This window comes from Chaetodon trifascialis, chromosome 10 (assembly GCF_039877785.1).
Source record: "Chaetodon trifascialis isolate fChaTrf1 chromosome 10, fChaTrf1.hap1, whole genome shotgun sequence".
In the NCBI taxonomy this organism is placed as follows: Eukaryota; Metazoa; Chordata; class Actinopteri; order Chaetodontiformes; family Chaetodontidae; genus Chaetodon; species Chaetodon trifascialis.
The window spans coordinates 17565893-17587616 of NC_092065.1; the positions used below are offsets into that span (position 1 = coordinate 17565893).

The 21724-nt window shown below is 45.2% G+C and overlaps 1 protein-coding gene across 5 annotated transcripts in view; it reads left to right on the forward strand.

Annotated features, from left to right (window-relative positions):
• Nucleotides 1–5743: 5743 nt before the first annotated feature.
• Nucleotides 5744–21724, forward strand: part of brsk2a (BR serine/threonine kinase 2a) — a 166548-nt gene continuing 150567 nt past the window's right edge. For 4 of the 5 annotated variants that reach the window (XM_070972923.1, XM_070972919.1, XM_070972921.1 and 1 more), the window contains exon 1: nt 5752–6110. In XM_070972923.1, coding sequence (XP_070829024.1) covers nt 6017–6110 — 94 coding nt within the window. In that variant the 5' untranslated portion in view covers nt 5752–6016. Of the gene's footprint in view, nt 6111–21724 lie in introns of all 5 variants that reach the window. The other variant, XM_070972922.1, reaches the window with a different exon arrangement.

Genomic DNA, 21724 nt, shown 5'->3' on the forward strand with positions numbered 1-21724 from the left:
GGGAAAGCATGAAGAAATAAATACTTTTTTGTTAAATACATGAATAAATGAATGAAATGAATGGTCATATAGCAACAATTCTTGTCTGGTGTAAAATACATTATGCAACAACAAAGGTTCCTTCTCATACATCCTAAAGAAGTTTACATGATGCAGTGATCGCAAAAAAAGGATGTTCTTGTACTCCATATGTGTTTCTCTAAACCCAAACTGATGATGAGCCAGAGACAGCAGGATTATGCATGCTGAATGAGTGATCAGTGAATTTATTACAAGTAAATGTAGTTGTTTTAGCCCTTCACCCCACACTGCCATTAAATGTCCCTGTGATTAGTGAGGCTCACACAGCCAACCTAATTATCCAACGCCACAGCCAAACCCTCCACATGATTACTAACAGTTTGCTTCTTATACTGCAATTATGTTCTTTGCAATGGCAAAAAGCTATGATTAAAGAGGAAGCGCTTGCTTTGTGTGTGTGCGTCTGTGGTTGTGTTTGTATGTGTTCAGGTATCTAGGTGCATGCATAGGTACAGTAGATGAAAACTACCAGCTATGCTTTAGTTGTATTCTTTCAAAGCTAACAGCATTCGTTCCAGCTCCACTCTCCGACTCTTTAAAATTAAGTAATTTTCAGGGCTTGCTGAAGTGGCTCCTTCCCGTGTGGAAATGCAATTTTACAATACAATTTTGCAATGCGCCCGTATTCTCGAGCACATTTCACTGTTAAGAGAGCTGCTCAGGGCTGGAAGGCTGCAGCACCACAGAGAAGAAACAGAAATAAAATGGGTCAGATGACTGTGGTTGTGATTTCATGATGTCAGTAGAGAGAGGTGAGATGTGTGAGGCAGTGTGCGATGTGAAAAAATCCAAGACGGGGCCTCCTTAGGTCAGACGAGACCTTGTCTCACAAAATCTGGATGAAAGTGTGCTTTGTCATAATTGCAGGGGAACCGTCAGTGTTTCCATATCTTGCTAATAGAGCGTTATGGATGTCCCTGTGGGGGAAGCTGGGGGTTTCAGGAGTGGGAATGGGGTGAAATAATGGACATTTTTGTGACCAGCAGGGGGCAGTGGAGCTGCAGCTCTATGTCTATGTCTCTGCGAGTGTGTGACACAGAGAGAGAGAGAGAGAGAGAGAGAGAGAGAGAGAGAGAGAGAGGTGTATTCCCAGTGGTGAGTATTCCCTCCACAGCCTCACTCATAGGCATGTCAGTGTACAACCGCACGCTGTAGTGACATTTGAAATGAACACCAGCCGACCATTGTTCATCATCAGTGGCAGATGAACATGCTAGATGGTGGAACATACATATGACGTGTGTGCAAGTGTGTCAGTGTGTGTGTGCGTGTCTCATCCCACTCATTTGCATTCAGAAGTGGCCAGGGCTCAAGCGTCCCACACTCCAAAGTCCTCATGCAGACCTGGAGACGTGCACAAGTGTCCTCCAGCGTCTGGATAATTATGAGAGTTTATCCTGCATACATGTGACTACAAGACCCATTCCTGCTCTGCACGTGGAACCCTCCTTCTTGTGTTAACCCAAAAGCTACGTCTCTGTTGAGTATGTGGATTTGGTTACCCTGTCTATTTATGATGCATCTTTTTTTGTCTTGAAAAAACAGCTTTGCAGACAAAACTTGCATTCAGTCACACTTACGTGCACGCAAACCTGCATGTGACGGATGGAAATGAGAGCCTGGCTTTTTGTCATGTGCCTCTGATGGAGATCTATGAGGGACTATAGACAGAGTAACATGTCCTATTGTTTTCCCCGGGTACGCCCTTCTTGTCCTCCCCCAGTCCTTTGTGTCTGCAGTGGGAGGGCTGCTATCGGTATCTTGAGAAACAGTATCACCTGAGCAAAGTGTGAACAGATTCTTCTGCCTTCTGTCCTCTTGCTGTCACCTTTTCTGCCCCCGATACCTTTTCCTTTCTTATAATCTACAAGCCCCTTTCCTTTTATTAGTTTTTGTGCTGCACTAAAGCTCAAAAAGCCAACAGATGACTCTCATATTTGCAGTCTGCTCATCCTGAAATCCACCCTTGTTGCCCTTTCATTCTTTTCTCTCTCCAGTTTTCTAAATGTTTGCAGATGAACACTAAGAGACTCCTCTGTATGCGGATGACATGCAAATTAATCAAGCACAACATGTTGGTCAATCCAGTAATGGCCAACAGCTTCCAGCAGTTTGTACAACCCTGAAGCTGCGAGTTCACATGTATGTCTTTGTGTGTATAGCTGTTGTTCCTGCGTGGAAGCATTGCAATACTACCAGTTTGTGAATTGGTGTGTGTGGTTGTCTTTGTGCACACAGTTAGTGTCTGGTAATGTGTTCACGGCCCCCTGTTGAATTGGTCAGACTCTGCTATGAAGCTATTCATTATATGTTAGTATGGTGGAGCTATTATGCAGTCTGGGCTCGCTCTCACGTCCAGAGGTTATTGGACTCTTGCCACACATCAAATATGTTCCACTTTTTGGTAAACCTCTCCCTCTCTATCTCTCCATCTGTTTTTTCCCCCCGTCTGGCACACCTCATCTTTCATCACATCTCTCTCTAGAAAACACACACAATGTTCCAAGATTCACTTTCATTACAGGATTGCTGTGTTGGATTGGTTGTTTGGGAGGGGACCATTAGCATGCACATCCTGAGGAGCATTGGAGCTTGCAGTTGCAGGCGATTGCAATATGTCCGATGGTAAATTTGTGTTATTTAACAGGACTCTTTGATAATTCTTGCCTTGCTGAATAGTCCGCAAACATGCAGAAGACAAGGAGCTGTTTTGAATTTTGTTTATCTTGTTGATTGAATTCTGCAGCGTGGTAGCTCTCTGGGTTAACAAATACACACATAAACACATGTTCACATGGGCACACTATCACACAAGCTCAAACAGAAGACTTCTCATTAATTTCTTTGCAGGGAAGAGGGAGAGAGGGATGTAGGCTGTGACAGAGTGGAGAAGGATTGATGGGAAGCAGGGAGGTACAGGCAAGGTGATTAAAAACTCAAGCTACAGATGTTTCTGGAACACTTCAAAGTGGTGCGCCTGCCAGTGCCAGCGCTGGGCATGATGCATTATTGAGATGGTGCCCACCTGGCACCTGGCGCTGACATCACATGCCCGGTCCACCTGGCACCATGCAGTCACGTGGGTGACACTTTGGGTCACACCTCCCCGCACAAACCCGGCTCCCAGCGCGATGAAGGGCATCAGGGGAAACAGCACACATGCTCAACACAGACCTCAAAGGCACTAAACTGGGGCATGTGCAGTTTGTAAACTTAGCTTCATGAATGAAAAGTGAGGAGGCAGGAAACGGGCTTGTGAAGCATTGCAATGCATTTCCTCTCCTCGGTTGCTTGTGCATTGAGTAAGACATTTCAAGGTGTGAAAATTTCTCTTCGTCCTGCAGGATTTATTTCTTGAATAGAATTAAATTTCCTCACTCGACTTGTAACTGTCTTTTTAAGTTTACAACGCAGCACAGATTTGCAATATTGTGTTTTGTCTTGAGTGCAGGAGGATGATGAATGGAAATTAGATGATGCACAACAACATTTTAATTTCATATTCAATAAAAATGCAACGACAATACATCAGTAGAGTCCCTGTTATTAGAAATATTAAGAGGAAAGTGTGGGAATCTTTCTGGAATGCCTTTTGCTTTGAAGTAGCCCACAGTGCGGTGTTGATGCAACTCTCTCTGCTTAATATTTCAGCAGCCCCCTCAACCTTGTACCCTGTTCAAGAATATTTAGAGGTCGCATAGTGTGTTTGTGTGTGTGCATGAATATCTGTGTGTGTTTCTCCTGCATGTGTCCCCTAACACCTGTACTCTCTCAGGGTGTGAGGAACAGACAGAGGCCAGAGCCACACTCACAGGTCTCAGACCAGTGGGGTGTGAAATGAATCAGAAGGGCAACACACTCTCCCTCTGCTGTGTATATACTCTCTCTCTCTCTCTCTCTCTCTCTCTCACACACACACACAGTTGTGTTTCTATCACTATGGGGGACCTTACATGGACTTACATTCATTTCCTGGAGACTGATCCGAACCCGAACCATAACCACTACTTGTTTAACCCTTACCTTAAGCTTAAGCTTAACCTAAACCTAACCTTAACCCCAGTCTTCCATCCATCATCTATACCGCCTATCCCTTTCGGGGTTGCGGGGGACTGGAGCCTATCCCAGCTACAATGGGCGAGAGCCTGAACCGGTCGCCAGCCGATTGCCACATGTAAGGACAAACAAACAAACATTCACACTCACACTCACACTCACACCTAAGGACAATTTAGAGTCATCAATTAACCTAATGAGCATGTTTTTGGTCTGTGGGAGGACGCCGGAGTACCCGGAGAGAACCCACGCATGCACGGGAAGAACATGCAAACTTCACACAGAAAGGCCCCGTCTGACCCGGGGATCGAACCGGCAACCTTCTTGCTGTGAGGCACGCGCACTACCTGCAGCCCAACACCAGTCTTCATCCTAAAATTTAATTTACATTATGGGGACTTGTGTTGTGTCTCCATAAGGATGCCAAGTCCCCACAATGTGACTGTGTAAACTGATTTATGTCCCCACAGGATAAATAATACACATCCACACGCACGCACACACACGCACACAAATACACACACACAATCACTGTGATGTGTGCATCCTGTGAGAGAGGAGGGTAAGAAGAAAGATCACTGGGAAAGCAGAAAAAAAAAGAAAGATGAGAGGACAGAAGCAAGAAACTCTCCTTCGCTGTTGTACAGTTTTTTGCAGCAATAATAAAAACACCTCAGTAGATAAAGTCAGTATAAATATTTGTTAATGCTGTAGCACTGTCTGGTGAGAGATGGCATTTAGCGTCAACAGTTCAGTTTGGCTGAGTCTTTTTTGTCCCCAAGGCTGGATTACCACCTGTGTCAAGATCTAGCCTTTTGGGCGTTGTTATTTTATTTCATAATGTGCTCACAGGATGAATATTCGTGAATAAAGTTTGTTTAAATGACCATAAATAGAACTCTATGGGTGTCATTTCAGCATAGGGGTACTGGCTGCACTGGACTTTGTGGGACTTTGGAGGTGATGGCAAATACACATTGTACAGACAGCGGCGCAGGGTCAGCTGAGGCCCAACAGAACATTTTTTTTCCAGGGACTTCAGACAGTTAACCTGCCCACGACTGTCCAGCATGGCACTTTTGGCTTGGAGCGTGGCAAAATCAGAGACATCAAAACAGACTCATACAACAGTATGTATGTGCAGAGGGAAAGTTTCTCTGGGCTCAAATCTAATTTTAAGACACATTCATATGATTTTGGGACATCTTGTGTAGTTCATGGTCCAAAATGCAAAAGCTTGAACTGGAGACTTGAAACCTGCAGTGCACACGGACTTTTCTTAACAAAAAAAAAAACAAAAACAAAATGCTGATTGACCCACGAATTGGTGAAAACTGTCAGCAAATTGCGTTTTTGTTTTTTCATAAAATATATGGCCCACAGTGTGTTATTGTGAACTCTATTTTACTCTGAAATAATGATACTAAAAACAAAATGACCTCATGTGCGTTTAAGCTCTCCTGGTCCCAACCTGCAACTTTTTCTGGAAAAAGCAAACGGTCCAGCAACAAGAAACGGGGCGGCAGCGTGGAGGCATCCGGCTCTCTGCTTGGCTGGACCCGCTGCCAATCATCCCCAACGGCTCCGCAGCACCGCCCACAGACGCACAGCGGCAGCGCAGCCTCCGACAATGATATTCAAGGCACTTGCGGCTCGTCTGCAGCGATAGGAGAAAAGAGGAGAGAAAGAGAGAACCTCACCTCCTCAAACAGCGAGTGAGGGAGGCAAAAAGAGACAGAAAGCGACAGGGAGAGAGAGCGAGAGCAGGAGAAGAGGCTGTGGAGTACAAGAAAAGACAGCAGCGGCTTGGACCTCCAGCGAGGAGTGTTTAATTGTCTGCGCTTTATTGTAAAGTGTCCAGTTTCCACACAGATTCGACATGTCATCGTCCGGGAAAGACAACAGCGGTGCCCAACATGCCAATTACGTGGGACCTTACCGTTTGGAGAAGACGCTCGGGAAAGGACAGACAGGTTAGTTGGGACAGCTTGCTCCCCGCATCCCCTTTAATTGCACAATTCATTTTCGGAGCGCTCCGCGGCGAGTTGAAATTTGGCCGGCTGGGTGTCTGCAGGTGATAAATAACTAACCGCTTAGTTACAAACACCTGCCAAGCATTGTGGGGGATTTTTAGGGCTTGCGATTTGTTGGGTGAGTTGACAGAATCGTTGTTCACACAGCGGGACGAGGTGTGTGTGTTGGGGGGTGGATTTAGGTGATGTTGCTTTACGTGGTTTGCTGCTTGTGCGTTGGCGTTGGACTGGGTGTGTGTGTGTATGTGTGTGTATCCAGGAGCAGAGCAACGTGGAGACCGTCCAACGCCAAAGGGGATGACAGTGTGATGGGCTCTGAAAATGAACTTTTTGTGTGCTGGCTGCCCTGTTTGTGTGTGTTTGTGCTGTGATTGGAGCACAACGCCGTTAATCCCGCTTTGCCTGATACATTGATCTATTCTTAGTCCCCAGGCAGGCAGGCAGGCAGGCAGGCAGGCAGGCAGGCGTTCCTCCTATAGGCTCTGGCTGCAATACGTGGGTATTCCTCGGATATGGAGTAGAGGGTCTCACCTTGACAGATTACACCAAAAGCTGCTCACAGAGCTGGGAAATAGGAGCTACACTGATCTATATTCATATACCTGGGGGTGGGGGTGGGGTGGGGGGGGTGTAACTGGGCTTCCTGAATAATGAGCACATGCTTTATCTCAGCATAGACAGCAATGACACTGCAGTTTATTTAAGTTGCATGGCACATGTACAATTAGTGGTCCTCACGCTCTCATGTGTCATGCTGTGTAAGGTGATGTTGGCACGGCTTGCTCATGCACGAGCACTGTACAGTAGTCCAGCCCTGTTGTCAGCACTGGTGAGTGCACAGTGAGAATCCTCTGCGGTCAACTACACGCAGCCAGTGGAGCCATGTGAAAGGAGAGGCAGGCACAGCCCTGTGTAGGCAGGGATGGCAGGAGCGATGCAGCATGCCCTGTAAGATCACCACCCTGACAGAGAGAGAGTCAGAGACTTTTCCCCTCCTCTCCTCTCCTCTCAGCTGAGAGATTTTCCTCCCATCTGTTGTCTAAAACGGCTACAATAGGCGTTACTTCCCCAACCCGGTCCAGCTGGTCATGCTGAGCGGCCGTGTGTGCGTAAATGTTTGTGTGTTCTCTCAGACAGTATGCTTTCTTGAAATATTCTCCTGGTCACTTCATTCACCTGGCGAGTCCCCGGTGTTCATTAATGGGAGTTTGTCTCTGTGCCTTCCCATGGTGTCGGGCGTATGTGCACATTCATAACTCATGCCCCTCTTTGTCTGCCGGACAGTGCAGGACATCTTGAACACAAATCCTTCATTAAATTTAAATTCCAAAGCAGTCCGTGCCCACAGTCAGTCCAGTTGTACTCGCAATGTAAGAAGCGGTATTTGCAGCGGGATGGCTGTAGTATGATGAACAGTGGAGATGAATGTTGCAGGCTATGTTCCAGTCTGTTCTTTCATAACAGATTAATAACAAATGCAGTATTAAAAACACCGTGGCTAGTCTCCCTTTCTTTCCCTGCTACTCACATTTAATCATTTGTGTTTATGGGAGGATCTCTCACTCACCGCCAGCCTCTCTTTCAGATCGCCCTCAGGAGTGTCTAATGGCTGTTTATGATGGTATAGAGCTGGCACTACGCTCTGCTGGGGACAGACGTTTAATGATATGCTGTCTCTGAGATCATCCTCCATTCAGGATGTATTTACGTGAGTGCTGAGGCAGATTGGGATGTGTTGCTCTTGCTACCTTCAGCTTTCAGACCCTTGTAAGCTGCAGGTCAGCGTGGATCATGACTTGTGTCAAGCAACATGGCCCTCACATGACTTTCAATTTGGAGAATTTCAGCCATGTTTAACTCAAAGGGAATTTTCTAATTAAATGATTCGTATTCATTTTGAATGCTTTGGGCCTGGTTTTTCCAATTACATTTTCATGTTTCAAATGTGCAGCAATAGCAGGGCCCAGCATTATATGTATGTGTGTGTTCTGTGTTAGAAAAATCATTTGGTTACTGGCGTCTGCGTAGCTAGTCCATGCCAAACCTATTTTAGATTAATGACAGTGCATAATATCCCATTCACCATTCGTTAATCTGTCAGATCTCTTTCCCAGGCCCCACGGAAAGGGTTGGCTTGGCAACTGTATGCGCCCAACGGGCCGGGCACGATCATGAGTGGCAGCTGGGACCGTCCAGTGGGCTAAATCCCCTGTGAGCATTCCCAGGCTGCGGTTGGCCGGTATTATTAGAGTGGGAGAAAGCGGAAGGTCTCTGGTTGATCTGGCTGTCCTCCTCAGAGGAGTGGTGCTGTTCCGTGTTCATTAAGTGATTAGGCCTTGTCCTGACACACACACACACACACACACACACACACACACATGGCCACCACAGTCGTTCTGGTTTGGCTTCCTGATCTAATCCCCTACACAGCCAAAGTCTCCTCGGCTCTCACTCACGCACTCACGTGGCCCAAAGGTTGCATGGGCTGGTGCACTCGAGCCTTGCAACTTAGCACTTCCCTGCTACTGTAGACATTCAGCTGCATAGAACAGGCTACATGTACAGTTCTGCTACAGTGTCGCACTTTGAAAAGTAAATGCACCTTTTATCTTTTTACAGTTTTTCTTCTGGTCAGAACAGATTGAGAAAGTAAATGCTCAGTCAGCACCAGACTTGTCTTTGATATGCCTCATATACCTGTTTACCTTCGGTTTTGTTGCTTTCTCTCAGGTTTCTGCTGGTCTTTGTACGATTCCCTCTTTGTCAGGTGTGCATTGGGCCTTGGTGGGAGTCTATAGATATGAAGTGTCTGCATGGCTGGCCACTGATTGGGGCTGAAGTCACAGAAGCATGGAGGCCATTTTCAAGCCAAAGACAGTTATTGTGTTTGACTGGCGGATCCTGCCCGGGGCATTGTGTCTGTGAGATGGTTTGCATTGGTCCTGTACTGTGTAGGGTATCTGTGTGTAAATGCGTCAAGAGCTGAGTCTTAGCAGTTCCCTCATAACTCCTTACTGTCACACTGCAAAATTGCCAATCAGCTCTGAATTAGCCTCATGTGTTGTCTGGTAGGCTGTGTAATGTTCTATATTAGCCCAATGAGCCTCTAATCGATCTCACAATGCAACAGCAACTTAACAGCTGAGGTAACATTTCGAACTCCCTTCGAATGTCTCCATCGCAGTAGGGTCTGGTGTAACAGCCTTCTTGTTTTTCAGAATCTTAAAGCTTTGTTTGACAAAGCTGAAGATTGTGGATTTGTGTTTTTGCCACGCGGTGACTTAAGATGGGCTGAATCACCGCTCTGTTCCACTAATGCGTCGGAAAACACTGCCGTGCTTTGCCTTTACTTAGTTCCTGAAGGCTGTTGATTAGTGGAATAGAGGCCTATTGTGTGGAAAACAGTGCCTGTTAATCCAGCATAAGTCCCTGTTTTTTTTGTGAGACTTGGATATTGACAGGCAAAGAGTTGGAGGTTGATGTGCAGGCCCCTTGATTCTTTGATTGACATTTAGAGAGTGAAATCATCTGTGCTTCAGGGGCTTTCATATTGACTGTTCATCTGACAAAAAGCTGCTTGTGATGTTGCTTCCTGCTTTCTTTTCAGTTTAGCTCTCTCTGTTTCTGTCTATCTGCTGGGGGGATGTTGCTCTGGGTTCACCGGCCTTACAAGAAATTTAAACCAGCATCCAGCTGTTTTTGTCAGCCATGGGCTGGCCGGTTTGTAACTCTTACTGTGAATTTCACTGTTATGGCATTTGGCTGTGCTTGTGTGTCTGCATATGGGACACCCCCCCCCCCCCACACACACACACACGTGCACAATTTAACAAGACCATTGTGGGGGTATGGTACATTGCATGGTAACGTAAAACCATTAATTCCCCGTTGATTGATAGCTGGTGAGCCAGAGGTGGTTGATTCAGATCAATGGGCACTCCCAAAGATTTCCTGTCCTGGTGGAAGAGATCCATACTGTTTCACAGCACATGATATTCCTGATGATGACAAGTGAGGAGGGAATGCTCAGTCGATGCTGTCAATGAAAAACCACTTGGCAAATCCACAGAAACCAAATGCATCCCTGCGTGTATTTGTGTGTGTGTGTGTCGCTTGCGAGCAGCGCAGGTGCTGAAACTCTCCCTGACCTGTAGCCTCTGTGCTGTTGAAATAATCTTGATACCCGTGTTGAGCTCAAACACAGGTGTCTGTCTCCCCTGTGTTCACAAGATTACCCACAAGTTTGCAGCGTTGACCTAAAATTGGAGAGTGAGGGGAAATAAATGAAAGGCTGCGATGATAGACCCATGTTTCAGTGGGCCTGTTCTGAGATTCAAGTCAGAGAAGGCCTGACCCGGTGGCTATGCCGTGTCGCTCCCAGCTGGGTAGCCCCCTATGTTAGCGAGCTGGATCAGAGCTGTGGAGCAGGAAGCCAAGCCTGCGTGGCCTCAGCTGTCTGACTGTCAGGCTGAAGCCCTGTTCCCTCAGTCCTGAAATCTATCCTAAATGGTGGCCTGTGCCTGAGCTGCTACATACAGTATGTGGTCCGTTTGTGAGCTCTTATGAATTTATGCCTTCTAACGTGTGTGTGCATGTGTGTAGGAGCACTGTTGCATCAGTGCTGAGGTCATGACTAGGTTCCTCTGGGTTTGGACACCATTGGAGACGTTTTGGATAACGCATGTGAAGAACTTTGATGCAGAGATGCTACATATTGTGCATTTAGGTAAACCAAACCAGGACTTAGCCCGCAGTCTTTTAACTGTGTGTGACTTTGACTGAGGTTATATAATGATGATGGTCTCTGTCATTTAGTGCTCCTTTCCTCTCGTCCCCCTCACTCCATCTCTCTCGCGCTCTGTCCCCCTTCCCCTGGCCAGTCAAGATTCATACAGGGATTCAGCCATGTGGTAAATCAGACAAGACCTCGGTGGAATTGCATCGATTGGGAGGAATGTATGTAGCCAACGATTTTCAGAGATTAATGATGAGGAAAGAGGTGGAGGATGGAGGCAAGGAGAAGGAGGAGGAGGAGCAGAAGAGGAAGAAAAAAAACCTTGAACTGAGAGAGCATGAAGCGGTCTTGAACGCTCAGACTGTGGTGGAGGTTATTAATTAAGGCAAAGTATTGATCATTCTCTTCATTACTCTCCTCTCCTCCCTGATTTTCATCTCTCTATTGCTGACCCCCGGAGGAGAAAGGGCTCAATCTTTAGATGGGAGGTCATTGAATAAGTGAGGTATTGCTGGAACAGTCTCTGTGGAGGATGAATGACTGTGTGCATTTATGAGTGTATTTTTCGGTCAGGCCCCATCGCATCCTATTTGGGTTTCATCCTGACTCCGCGCATCCACCGTCAGTGTTTCTCTGCCATGTTACACAGCGTGGAGAATCAGGTTAGGCCGGCATGGTTCTGGGTTCCATTTTCCCTCATTTGATACCAAGACACACATCCCCGCTCACACGAACACGGCCATTTCCACTCCGTCCATCTCTTTCTCTCAATCGCCGAGGTCCCCGTGTAATGTGATATCGCCTCATGCTATTTCGAATTTCACTGTGCTAGTTTTTGCAGCGCAGCGGAGAGAATGCGAGCAGAAACACACACACACACACACACACACACACACACACACACACACACACACACACACACACACACACACACACACACACACACAGACACAAACATTTCTGTTTTCAGCGCTGCTCCAAATTGTTACATTTATATATGGCTTCACACTGTTGCTTCGATAAAATATGCATGGTGAACCAGCTTCTCAGACGTCCCTGGAGCAGCCCCAGCCTTTGCGCACTTTTGATGCTGCCAGTCAGCCATTCAGCTGGTCACTAAGTCAGCTGCCACGTCTTTTGGTCTTTGTCGACACGGGACATTTAAGACGTACAGTATATTAAACGTCTGTGCACGCAGCAGTAGGCTTAATCAGCCTGTTTCTCTCTCGCTCGCTCCTCTCTCACCCAGCGCAGATTAACCCTCGCTGAGCCGCCCGTCTGGCTCTGACTGTGAGAATGCTGGGTTGGTTGCCAAGGTTGGTTGTCTGGTTGTCATGGTTTCCCTGCTTCTTGCTGGTTCCCAGTCTGCCTTCATGGAGAATGAAAGGGAATGCTGTCTCTCTCCTCCCTGACTTACTCTCTCATGATGGCTCTCTCTCTCTCTCTTCCCTTACTTAATCTCTTTCTCTCCCAGTCACTCTCCCCCTTGCTCTCTCTCTTTCTCTCTCTTGCTCTCTCTCTCTCCCCTCTCCCTCCCCCCCTCACTCTCTCTCTCACTCTCTCTGGTGCTCTCATGTCTCTCCCTCTCTCGCTCTTTAAGTGGCTGCAGTCTGAAGTTATCCTCTGTCGCTCTCCATGCGTGCAAGTTTGTCTTCACCTGACTTATTTCTGCTCATCTGCCTTGTCTCTACATTCAACTGTGTATGAATGTAGGACTGTTTTTTGGGGGTCTTTTTTCCCCACACGTGCGCTGCATGTGCGTGCGTGTGCATGCCTGCGCGGGCTTGTGTGTGCTCAGACATACGGTCATGGATCAGACAGGCTTGCGCTGCTCTGTGCTCTGCTCTGTGTGCTGTGTTCCCATTTAAATCTGGGAGATTAGCACATGTGGGGAGCCTCGGCTTTAGTTGCTGTCAGCTCAGCTAGCCTTGGCAGGCTGTCCTCAGATCAGGGGGAAGCTCTGTGCTCATCCCCCCATTGCTGTCTGCCCTGCTGTACCTTATCCATTATCAAATAGATGGGTGGGCCAGTGACCTTGACTTTGGTACAGTTTTCTGACTGCAGCAGCACACTTAAACAGTTCACATGGCAGCATTTGTCATCGCCCTGCCTTCCAGGGTGTAAATGTATACAATAAAGTTTACAATATGGTAAATAGACATTATATTTCTGTTTAATTCTATCATTACATAATTTGACATGGTTCTAAAAAAAGGGAATATATTATAGTAAGTTTGATCCAACTGTCCTTTAATATTTGTTGATATATTTAAAGTTTTTAGTAAACAGCTGCATTTTGTGAATATGTAACATTTAACCTTTAATGGATGGTTTTGTTAGATTTTTAATCATCATTTCTTAAAATGAATAATTCATACACATAGAGGGATAAAAATGCACAGCAAAGTAGGTTTTGTGCTAAATGAATACAATGAAAATCAAGTGCTTGATTTATTTTTTAAGGTTTAGTATCAAAGTGTAATTTAAATTTAATTTACATATTAAGCCAGTTTGGCCATTTCACTTGGGATGCCTCGCCATTGAGACAATATCACTTCACTTACAAAGTTTTATTTACTGAAGTTGCATTTCCAGTGTGAATACAGTGACTGAATGACTTTTAAATTACATAAAACGGTGCCTTTGCTTCAGCAGACCTGCTGGAAACTCCCCTTAGACTGTTTTCCAAGAAAAAGTACATGAATGAAAATGTGCGCTCATTTACTGTGTGCTGCGCATCCCAGATGGCAGAGGAGGGTAATTGTGATGCATTCAGAGTTTTCACTGCCACTCGCTCTGTTGTCAGCACTTTAGGCTATGAAGCACAATGTCGCCCATGCCTGAAACACCTGAGATGTGGCTTGGCATGTGAAGTGAAGCAGACAGCCCTCAATGAGATTAGGTTAGATGAGCATGACTGGTCACAAACCAGCAACCTGCCCTCGCTTCTTTTCTCTGTGGTACCAACTTCTGACACTTGGCCAGACTAAAGAGAATTAGCACTATGTTAGCTAGCTTGACTCATTTCATCTCAGCTGGGAACATCAAGGAGTCTGTTATTCATGAAGAGGGGAAGGAGGGCAGGTTCAGTTTGCTATTCTGGTGACGCTGGGGAGCGTTGTTGCCAGTAAACAGAAAAACCTCCTGGATCACAGGTGTTCCTGCGTCGGTGGTTGGGCCAAGACAAACTGTTTCCTCTGTTTGCTTTCCCTGTATTGCCACTTCATCAGAGAATGGGTCAGCGCTTTGAGTGTGCTGCCAGGTCAAATCCATTGTCATGACTATGTATTAGGATGAATTCAGATCACAGAGAGATGTCATACTTGATGCAATGAGTCCCCCACGAATCTTTGTGTTTTTGCCCCATCTGTCCTGAATTGTAGGTTCAGCCTGTGCTACTTTACTCCAAATCCCTGGCCTTGTAGTGCTGTACTGGTTTGCGAAAGTATTTCAGCATAAATCTTTTAATACGGCCAGCACGCTCTCCCATTTGGATTTTGCCCTATTTCTATTGGCTGTGTGTTCACCAACAAGCATTCAGCTTTCTCCCTGTATTGCGGCAGCAGTATGCTCAGTGTAACTCCATGAACACTTAAAATTAGCTATTGGTTCTGCATGCCGTCATGTGATCTGACAGGAAATCTTACATACATTCCTCTGCCATCAGTAGGTTTATAAAATCAGGCCCTAAAATCTAAAACTCTAATTAATAATGAAGAGTTTTGTCTTTCTTCAATAGGATAAAAATCAGAGTCAGTAAATCCAATTCCATACTGCTGTGAGGTCAGAAGCTGTAATGAATGCCTTTGCAAAGGAGGAATAATCCATTAGTCAGATGACCTTTTGGTCTTTTACAATCCAATGGGTGCATTGCGTTACTGCAAAGCATCGCTGTATGCATTTTTCAGGTGTCAAAAGCATATTTGATGTCTTTCTTTTTTCCTTTTTTCCTGTCTTGTATTCATACGTTCTCACCCTTTTTTTGCACTCTTTCCTGACTAATGGAACTGTTGATGGAGCGATTAAGGGAAAGAGCGATGAAGTAAGCGAAGGATTCATGTCTTTATCCCAGATGGTTGACTTTTTTTTTATATTCATCACTAAAAGCTGCTTATTTCTGTGGTGGCTGCTGATGTTACTGCTGTGCTTCAGTGCGCGCCGCGTGCTCCTTTTTTTACGGGCTCTCTGCCGATACGTAACAGCGCCTGAGAGTTGTAACTCCTGGGACAGGGATGAACATGAGAGAGGCGGGGGGGCGCTCAAAGGAAAACAAAGAGTGAGAAAAGAAGTCACAGCAGTAAGGCATCTCTCAGGGTCAGTACGCCTATTATCATACAAATACACACACACACACACACACACACACACACACACACACACACACACACACACACACACACACACACACAAACAGTCACGCTTCCATCACTTAGGGGGACATTACAGAGACTTACATTAATTTCTTGGAGACTTACCCAAACCACAACCACTATTTGTCTAGCTCTAATCCCAACCTTAACCTAAACCTAAACCTAAACCTAACTGGAATATAAACCTAACCCCTTACCTAACCTTAGCCCAGGTCTTCACCCTTAAAAATTAAAGGCTTTACATTATGTAAATTTTGGTTTTGTCCCTATAAGGAAGGTGAGCAATACACACACACACACACACACACACACACACACACAGTGGATGGGGATGTGCTGTGCAGCCATAGAACAAATAATTTTTGGTTTGTCCAGGAATCCCAGCTCTCCCTCTGACTGCAGCAGAGCTCTGGCGTCATCACTGGAGGAAATGCAGCCGCAGCAGGAAGAAGTGCTCACAGTGCGGAGCCTGAGGACACACACACGAGCACGCAAACACACATACACACATACACAGACACAGACACTTCCCCATGCCTTTAGGACATCTGGGAGACTTGTTCCTCTCCTCTTCAGTCTTGTCCTCTGTTTAACCTCACAGGAGTTTACCTGTCAGTGCAGGTGCTTTGCAAAGTGTTTCATACAGTCGATGCAGAGAAAGCTGTATTGATACAGCTGTTGTATTGACTTATACATATATGAGTTTTTATAGACTGGAGGTCTCTGGGCTTCGATGTGATGAGTCAGTAGCCATAGCAACACTGAGACACATTTTCATGTGCAATTTCACATGCTGTGGGCATGAGTGGGGCTCGGCTTGAGTAAGTTGTTATTTTGGTTGGTCAGCTGCTGTCCTCAGTGCTGTTTTGGTGTATTATGGTTTGTATAATGAGAGCATGAATACAAGCCAACAGTGTCTGTGTCCATTTGTCTGTGTTAGCGTCTGCGCGTACACGAGCCTGCGTGGGTTTTCGAAAAACTGACGACTTGTGCAGGCCTGCGCGTGGCGCCGGGTGACTCATGTTGTGATCATTATGACAGCTACTTTTCTCTTTGTGTAATGCGCTCTCCACCTGTTTGCTTTGTTTGACGTGCAAAATGACAGCTTCCTCTGGCTTTACTTTAAAAATAGGGCTGCAATAAGACATGTTTGAGCTGCAGCTGCTCAATGCATCAGTTTGTGTTTTGTCTCTATTTCAGCTGAGTGCCTCTGTCAAGAAAACATGGTCATGATGCCTCTTTGAAACATCACTTGAACAGTAATGACATTGTTTTGGCAAATGAGTTGAGGATGGCACCCTGACTCACTCATTCTACAGTGGATGGGACTGCCTTTAAAGGAAGAATTTATTTATCCAGTGCCCATTCAACACATGCCCGTTCAGAAGGGGCTGATTGCTTGGCCTCCAGTATTGCTGCTTACTTCTGGACCTGCAGTTCCAGCAGGTCCAGACCGACCGTTTTAAAGGTATGCATGCTCCACCTCTCTTTTTTCCCCTTTTTTAAACTAGCTAACATAGCTAACCACTATGTGGGGTTATCAAAACGTTAACATTCAGACAGCGGTGTTCATGGCTGTGGATGTAACGCGTTGCTGTCTATCGTTTTAACTCACGCACACATACATCTAAAACTGTGGGGCTCTTTGGCTCTGCAGGGTGATGTTTGTCAGATTTCTCAAGAACCGCTCATCCAAAATACTTCACACTCAACACTGCACTTCCCTGGGTCCTCGGCAATACACCCGCCAAGTGTGAAGCCTATCGGATGAGCGGTTGTCGAGAAAATCGAAGGACTGACAGACACACAATCCTTCTGTTTTAGTTTGATTTATCACATTTCAGGAGAAGTGTGGAAAGACTATTTTGTTAGTAAAACGACTGAGAAGAACGTACAATATTGGCTGGTATTCCTTATGTGACAAAATAACCTGATATATCAGCTCAACTGCTTTCCATCCTTTACATCTGATCTCCAGAATTGTTGATTGTGTTTACGTTAAGACACAACACAACCTACTCCTTCTTTTCTATTCCTGTATCCATTATCGCTTATTTCCCACTCGTCTTGGCCCCCCTCCCCCTTCCATCTTGACCCCTCTTCCTCCTGCTCCCTCGTTTGCTCACCTCGTACCTAATGGAGGTATTCCCCTGCAGCCTCCAGACCCCGTACTGCCATTCTGCTCAGCTAGGGCTCATTTCATGCAGGATGATTACATCTCACTGGCAGCAATTCAGGGTCGGATAAGCCTGAGTGTTGTGAGCCTGCACAATTGCAGAAGGAATTCAATTAAATCTTTACATAGACTCCCTTGCAGTCAATCAGCAGACAGGCAAGGGCACGGTGTATGCAGTATGCATGTGCACTCATTCAGTTTCATAGGCACACATTCACACAAGCAATGCACATGCACTCACATACAGTACATTTATACACATACACTGTAGTGGCCAAGGCTTTATGTGCAGCACTTTTTACTTTAATCCCAAAGCCATGATGAGCCTCGTGTACCACATGAATCATTATAAGATTGCCCCCTCCCCCTTCTGTTGTTCTATCTCTATTTTCCATCTTTCCCTCTGCGATGGAAAGAAAAAAAAAAGCATTTGTAGCATTAGAAATAGCAAATCACACACATAATCATTTGTTAGTGTGTGTAAATGGGCTAATTTAATGTGAAAGGAGACTATCAGTATGTCTAATGGAAGAAGCATATCCTGTGTTGGCTTTATGGGTCAGAGCTGGTAATTGCTTGTAAAAACTGATTCCAGCAGAATGTATCATCATACTTCATGTAGGCAAACCACAGGGGGAAGATGGCAATAGTAATTGGACATTGATCTAAGTAAGAAGTGTGTGTGTGCGTGTGTATGTGTGTGTGTGTGAGAGAGAGGTTTTTATGTGCGCCTTACATTTTATCAGCTGTCATATGCTAAGATTTTATCATGCAATGCTTTCAGTATCTCCCGCAGCGTAAAGCAGCAATGAGGAATTTTCTGATTAAAAAGGATTTTATAAATGTCTGCAGATTGGACTCAGTGAAGAATACCACAACTAATGCACAGGTGAGCGATGAGCGATGAGTTTTATAGTGTGTGATTTGCATTACGTGTGTATGTATTAGTGCTGCTATTTCCATAATGGGCTAATTTTCATTATCAGTAAATCTCTTGATTCATTTTTAATCAACTGATGAAATGTGTCTTCAGTAGGATCTAAAAAAGGGGAAAATGCCAATCACAATTAATCAGAGTTGTCTTTAATATCTTGTTTTGTCTGGCCAACGGCGCAAAACACAAAGACAGTCAGTTTGCAAAGATGTACAACAAAAAAAAGCAGAAACACCCCTCATGAGAGGAGCTGGCATGCTGCTGATTATCAAAAAGGTTGATATTTCTGTAGACATGCATGTCAGCCTGGTGTGTTTCATATCATCTGTGTCTTTTCTATGATGGCTGTTGTTTTCTATCTTTGCGCCATTTTCCTCCTATAGTGATTGGTCAGCTATAAGGTAATTTATGAATAAATCCTTTTGATAAGTGCAGCCCACCACTCCATTCCTCCTGATAGAAGAATCAGAGGAATGCTTGCTTTTTACGAGGAGAAATAAAGACCTTTAAATGTTTAGTCAGACTGTGGAGATTCCTCGTCTTCCGAGATGGAAACGGGGAACATTTGGTGTTGTTGGCTCATGTTTCTAATGCCCTTAAGCTTGTGATTGTGTCTGTACGACTTGGGCTGATTAGGCTTGCATGAGACCTGAATTTATTACTCTGTCTTCACCGGTGTCATTATACTTCAACCTCTTATATTCACTCCTTAATGAGACTTTATGAAATATTCAAACCTTTACCTGGAGGAGCTCTCTCTGTGTGTGTGTGTGTGTGTGTGTGTGTGTGTGTGTGTGTGTGTGTGTGTGTGTGTGTGTGTGTGTGTGTGTGTGTGTGTGTGTGTGTGCCCAGCTTTGTATTCTTGTATATCCCTGACTGTGTATCAGCAGTTTTTGATCTCTCTCTTAGCACTGACAAATACAGCAAGACAAGAGACTGATAGACACAGGAATACGTTTGTGTGCACCTGCAGACAGACATGATTTGAGTCTGCATAATGATTTGTTATTCCAGAACTCACCATCCCAGGTGATGAGTCCAGACTAGATCAGGCTCATTAAGCCTGAGAGGGATGCGCTTGTTGGCTGAGTGTGTGTTAGCCTCACTCTGTGCCTCCTCTCTTCTTACGCCATTCCTGCGCTCCCTCTTTCTTTCTTTGTCTGTCTCTCCCTGAGCACAACACTAAATCAAGCAGACCTTTTAATTAAAAGACACATTTTCTCGGCCCTAAACGCGCTATAAATAGGCCGAGCCGCCCATGGACACAAACACACATGCACACACACAAAACGCATGCGGTACCTGTCGCCTCCTTTTCTTAAACATATGCTGTCAACTGTCTCTCAAGCCAACGCCATGAAAGGAGAGCTGAACTTTGAGAAGATCGCCCGATTCTTCGCGTTTTTAAATCTCCCTCTTGTCCAAGAGAGGTAGTTAATATACCCCCCGCGTCTTGTTTGACTTAAGGAAAAGACCCTCCGTCCTGCCCTTGTCTGCTTTGAAGAGCTCTTTAATGAAGCGCTCTTGTTCCCTGTGAATCGTACTGCAGCAGTTTCTGTGTCACGTATGAGAAGCCCCATGTATGAGGGCATAGAGATGACAGAGAGCTCGCCGAGGCCCTCTCCTGGGGCCTGGGATGTGTGTCCAGACTACGCATTGATTCATTAAGCGAGTCCCAGGACCCACATCAGACCTCTTCTGGTTCACAGGGAGGCTTCCTGCCTGGTGTGACCCTTGCCTTTACATGCGCCTCACTCACATGGCGGTCTCTGATTTCTTATAGAGAGGCTACGAGTGGTTGGTGGAGAGTGGGAGAAGGGTCTTCTATCTATCTGGTTGTGTATAAGCAGTGCTACATAAAGTTATTACTGATCTCCCTTTGGGCGCTTTCACAGTTTAATGGCTAAAGCAAACAAATGGCACTTCAGAAACAGCTGCTAGGCAGCTTGTTTTTTTAATGTTGTTTGAATGTGTTTTAAATGTATTTTTATTTTTGAAAAGGAGAGTTTGTATTTGTGTGAGTGTCAGTGTGCTAGCTTGTGTGTGTATTGTGGCCATTCGCACTGACCTCAAACGCAGAGCTGGCATTGCACCCACGGCTGAATAATTCACACTCAATCTATAGCACAGGCGCCCACATACCCTCTCTTGCACACGTGTGTACATGCATGCAGATGTTTGGTTAATTAGGGCCAGATTATGCAGTGCTAAGGATCTGATGAACTGGATGAAGCTGCTTTGGCTGTAATGCCACTTCCTAATCACCCTCAGATGTGCCAGCCACACACGCAGAAGGCTCCGTAATGACTCCACGTTTTTCACATATCTGTGAGTGCATATATGCACATGTGTATCCGTGTTAGTCCATGTGTGTGATTAATCTCTGAGGGCCAGAGGTGCTGGGGTCAGGGTTGAGGTGCCTGTGGAGCTAATGACAGTGATTAAGACAAGGGTTTGGAGGGGCTTAACCTTCATCAGGTTCTCCTCCTCAACATGCTGTCCCCCTCAGTGCATCTGTAACCTTATCAGAGTGAAGTCAGCAGTCATCTTCTATGGGAAATGGATGCCATAATAACTGGACCTACAGTAGGAACCAGCCTTCTTCCCCTCTCTTTCCTGGAATCTCTTTTTCCAGGTAAATGGCTTGATTTGTGACAGGACTTGGCGTCTTTAACTTTGTTGTCTTGCATGCAGTGCCATAACCTTGCACATGCTCTTGTCTTTAGAAAATTTGCATGTCTTAGACTTTGCAGGTTTTTATTGAATCTGTTTGAAATAGTGTGTTCCGTAGCGCAGTGCCACTCTCCCAAAGGATAGCTCTTACTCATGTTGAAACTTGCACAGCTAGTTATTTAAGCAGTCAAACATGCGACTATTAGCAAAAGCATTAGGTGATGGATCGGCTCATTTAGCTGTGCAGTGCGTTGCAGGGCAAATTTAAATGTGCCTTAAAGCCTCTGTTGGTTATTCACCATATTATTTGAAACGTGTTTGCTTTTATATATTTCTCTCATAATATATGAGCCTTTGTCATTTTGCAAGGCTGTTATTAGTTTTTATAACCCTAAACCTCAAAAATAGTCTCCAGTGGCGCCTGATGATAGCGGGCCGTGATAAGAAAGGCAAATCTTGTGTTTGCATAATTTGACTAAAGCAATATTTAACTTCCAAAGTTCTTCAAATGTTAATCATTTGGATGAGTGATTAGTCCAATTATAATAACACAAATAATGGTCTGCGTTTATATTAGTTCAGCCAGTTAGTAAAAACAAGTTAATTAAGCCAAGCCACATTAGCCTACGAGATATTATTTTATTTGGACATGTAATAGCTTTTAAA